At 35.9% G+C, this 4847-nt stretch overlaps 1 protein-coding gene across 1 annotated transcript; it reads right to left on the bottom strand.

Moving 5' to 3' along the window:
* Positions 1–2657: 2657 nt before the first annotated feature.
* Positions 2658–4076, bottom strand: LOC128690696 (cuticle protein 10.9-like). The gene is made up of 3 exons (XM_053779427.2): positions 4041–4076; positions 3543–3611; positions 2658–3406 (listed from the first exon to the last, which is right to left on the bottom strand). Exons 1-3 carry the CDS (start codon positions 4050–4052, stop codon positions 3179–3181), a joined length of 309 nt encoding a protein of 102 aa, XP_053635402.1. The 5' UTR covers positions 4053–4076; the 3' UTR covers positions 2658–3178.
* Positions 4077–4847: the final 771 nt, after the last annotated feature.

Below are 4847 nucleotides of genomic sequence, written 5' to 3'. Positions count from 1 at the left end.
CGGAAATTTGCTGAATTTTCCTCGAGAAATGTTTGTGGCATCACCTGGAACTTCACAGTACCTATGCTCTTCTCAAGTCACGTGTTCAGTGTCACTTGTGTGTTGCTGTTGCTATTTTCAGCCCAGCAAGGCTATTTCAGTAAGTCAGAGGTGAATTTGTGGTGATTTCTGTGCCTAGTGTGGTAGTTGTTAGTTTAATATGTTTATTATGCACCCCATACCCATCCTGTGGATGACATATAGACCAGGTCCTGGAGGCCAGCACACTCAACAAGCCGAAGACCTGGAACTCGATCCCCTCATTTACAGACAGGTTTGTAAAAGGTGAAGAGATAAGTGTCAGTTTCAGAAGCTGGACCACAACTGCAATAATGCCAGGAGCTGGAACTTAACTAGCTCAAAAAACCCACGAGGGGTGTGGACGTGAGCTGTGGAAATATATTAGTTAAATAGAAGTAGGTAGAGACTCACAGGTAAGACCCACATGTTGGTGAGCGGGGAAGTGGGGACAGACGAAGAATAGCCGGTGAGTTTAAGATGTGTGGGAGTGAGTGCAATGGATGGAAGAGGGACGTGTATGCAACATTGGTAATAGAGTTGCAGGTGTGTGAAAGGTCGAGAATTTAGTTATAGGTATTCGGGAATTATGTGGATGTTAACTGTAGTAGTGCATGAGGATTGTTTCAATGAACTAAAATTGTGTAGGTGATAATGAACAGCTGTTACAGGAGCTAGAACTCACCTGCTTGAGAGAAGTTACATGACCCAGAAGCTAGAGCTCAATTTTTAGTAGCAGGAGCATTAGTTTTTGCTGATCTCCCTAAATACCTTTCAGGCCTAGAAGCTGGAGTTGAACCATTCCTGAAGAGTTAGGAAGGCAAACTCAACACCCTCACCAGGGCCTAGGATTGTCATCTCAATCCGAAGGATGTATCATGCCCGGAAGCTGCAGCTTGATCTCATAACATAACATCTGGGTAGATGAGAAATAAGGCTAGGACCTGGAACTCAACACATTTAATTAAGTAAAAGGCCCAAGAGCTGGATGTTATCCCCTCTCAACTTGTCATTTATTAGGTACAGAAATTTAGCTTGTTTCTGACTTTTTTTAATGTAATAATTTTTTTGTTCCATAGTGACTTCAGTAAAGACTACGTAAGACACATTACTATGACTAGAGCAAATCGTAATTAAGCAACAAACTGGAAATGAAACCAGACGTTTGGGATTCTTATGGCGTTGATAAAGTGGCGAATGTGACAGGAAATAGGAGAAAGTAAGAAGTCAGCTCATGACGTTGACTGATGAGTAGACAGCTAAGGTTCAGTCAAGTTTAACATTTGAAAATGAACCGGGAAACACACTCATATCTAATTAAGCTACTTCCTCACTGAGGTCACCAGTCCGTGTTTTCCATATATATTTAACATAGGGAAGTTAATAATATCCTTCACTGTTTAGATAATAAACATTAATTTCAACTGACTAATAAACTTCGATGGACTCTGGTTTAGACATTGTCGCCAAACAGTGATACATCAAATGTTTATTCTATTTCTTGATCATCTTGCTTTCTCCGACTTTTATTTTTACAAAATTCGCTGCTCACTTTTTAAGAGACCTTAAAGAATACAAAAGAAGAATTCGCCCTACTGATACTTAAAGTATCACTTGAAGCCATGTTAGTGGCACGAACGACCATGAGCAGGTTTTTATTATCTTCAAGTCTTAAAAGATGATGTCTTGTTGGACTGGTATCATTCCAGACATGAATCAATGAGTGTTCCTCACTCACTTGCAAACTGCTGTTCACAGCATGTACTCGCGTCACTAATTCCCATATTATCTTTAAGCACATTAATTGCTACTAATCTGACAGATTACCAGTATGCATCATAATATTCTTAAAATTTGTGTGCTGCCAATGTCTTAATGGCTCCTGTTTTTTATACTATAACTGTTCTTCATCAAAAGTTCGCTGACTTTTCGTGTTCATGTGGCTCCACGTAATTTGCTTGCATTCTTATAGTTTTATAATCTAGTTTTCAATTATTTTTACCGTAATTTTAGAGAATATATTTTTGTGAAAAAATTTAGTGGTATATATCCATTTTTCTTACACTAACAATATGACGCAGCAAGTAAACGGTTTTACTCTTTTAATTTTATAAACATTTTCAGTATAATAAATATGTAGAAGATACAAAAAAATCGAGGTGGGACGCTAAGTTGTGACTTGATAAAGTTCACTGTGTGGGCGAAACGTTGTCAACGACGGATCACATTATACTGCATTTGTGTTTATTTTTCCATCGTGACGGTATTTTATACCATCTTCATAATAAATGCCTCGAGGTGGGACGCTGAGTTGTTGCACTAGATGTAACAATATTTATTGTTGATAATATTGTTGATTAGGTAATGGCTTGATAAAGCTCCTGGAGAGCGAAACGTTGCCACAATAAATGTCACATTAGTTGCACTTGTGTCCTTTTACTTTACATATTGTCGGTAATTCTACCAACTTTATTACAATATTCATTAATTTGTTCCCAGAGTCTGAATGTTTGTTTCACTCACCCCTTTGGAACACTTCTCACAGGGTCCAAGAAACTCATTACACGGGAAACAATAAGTAAAAATACATTTTACACGTATTTAGTTTATTTTGGAAAAATACATTCTTCAGATCTCTCGACAAATTCTTGATTATTCGCGTTATATATAAGAAGTCTCCCAATAAATAAATATAAAATTGTGCAACATGTAACAAATATTAAGTTGATAGATTATACACTTACTAACAGTTGCTTGCTAGAGAAACTGCAAGACATATATATGAAACTTATTAAACAGGATTGAATACAACACCCAGCAATGTTAACTAAACGTTAAGGAAACTTAGGTCATTACTATTTGATGATCCTTTATTTTTTCACTGGAATGAAAATATAGATCTTGTAGGCCAGTGGACATCTAACCATCTGATGGATCATTAGCTAAAAAGACCTTTGCCATGAGACACTTATCTTGTTTCGGACATTAACGTTCATAATTTGTTACAAATGCATTCAGGTAAGTAGACAGTGAAAAGTGACTTGTAAAAGGAGATCATATCGAAAAAAAAATTTCTTAGAGAATGATCAAGATAATTTTTCAGTAATAGTGTAGTTATTAGCTAGTAACCATAAGATGGAGCATAACTGGGATGCTTGGCAGTGCCCTGGAAGGACACTGTAGCATGATATCCACTACCGTCAGCCCAGTAATCAACTCTCTCGAGTCGACCGTCTGGTAGTTGGACCCAGTAGGAGCCCTTGGCGTTGCCACCGTTACCACTCTCTTGCTGGCCAAAGTTGGTGGCTCCAGCGTTGACGTCATAGTTGAAATTGTAAGGGATCGGAGCCTGTGGATATCATATTTGCACGCATGCATTAATTTACTTATTACTTTATTTAAATGAATTTCGTTTAAATAAAGAGGATGCAGTGTGTATAACATTCAAATAATTATTATATATATATAAAAAATGGATGACGTACATAAGAGGGTTGTTGGTATCCCCCTGGGAGAGCCACACCTGCGGCCACCAGCATACTCAGCAACACCACCTGTGGGAACACAAGACTTAGGAAAATATTTATATTATTACTCTTACTCCTTAGTTTATATTCTCCATAATTTGGATCGTGATATAAAAGTGTGTTGAACATAGACTATATGATATTACAATGTTATTATGCAAACTGCAATGCTATTTAACTGCTAATTTTCAACAATATAGTACTGAGTTGACCACACGGAATATTAAAGTATCATTGCTAATGTGAAACATGGATGTAACTAATAAATTACTGACGTGAAGCTGAAAACGAAAGAAAGAAAGAAATATCTGATTTCAAATGCAACTTAATTACATTTCGATTTCTTATTTAATTTTCAACGCTAATTTCTCAAAAAATAGAATCTCGAATTACATTTTTTCTATGACGCAAGTAAACAAGGAACCATTTTAAGGTATTGTGAATAATGATACTCACAGAAGTGAACATGTTTAGTAATACAGTGTTGGGATGGTGAGCAGTCACTGTCTCCTCCCTGGCCAGGAGCCTGGCTTTATACCTCCAGCCAGACCCCCAGTCATCAACCCTCCACCACACTCAAGCAAGGTCACATATGACAAGCGATTTTCCAGTCTCTGGTTGAAATTAGATCTGCGAATCATGTAAGTTTAATATCTTGGGCGACACACGAAGCTATTTGTCTCCACTTAAAATTAATTTTTTCAGATATTTTTTCTCTTAATTATAGACGTAAAAGTGAAAATTAATAAAATATTAGGCATTTTACTTACTCAGTAAAATATAACTTTGACACAGGGTTTACTGATGATGAGTTACATATTTCTTAAAGCCTGGTGTCTCTCTTAGATATTGTTATTTTCAGTTAAAAAGTCGATAATATTAGTGAACATTGGATATGTTTAGGCTCAGTTTATCAATAGCAATTTTGTTGTTCCAAAAATATTAGTATTCATACAGATATTTTATCACCAATATATGTCAACATATGTAATAACTAGAATATGCTTTTCCTCAGTATTTAACACTGCAAGTGTTGTACAAAAATTGTCATATAAAACTCAGTCATAAATTATAAATTTAAATGCAATATAAATCAGAAAGAGATTATAAACCAAAGCATATTAGTAAACTGACTTATTTAAATAATTGTTCAATAGTTACAAGTTAATTTTAAGTTTGCGGAAATGCTCTACATAACAAGGGGACTTTCTGTAAAGTACTTATACATGTCAGTTAATCCTATGTCAATTGTATACTGTACTG

This window comes from Cherax quadricarinatus, chromosome 24 (genome assembly GCF_038502225.1).
Source record: "Cherax quadricarinatus isolate ZL_2023a chromosome 24, ASM3850222v1, whole genome shotgun sequence".
Lineage (NCBI taxonomy): Eukaryota > Metazoa > Arthropoda > Malacostraca > Decapoda > Parastacidae > Cherax > Cherax quadricarinatus.
The sequence above is the reverse complement of the archived record's forward strand: the minus strand, read 5'-3'. Positions and strand labels throughout refer to the sequence as shown.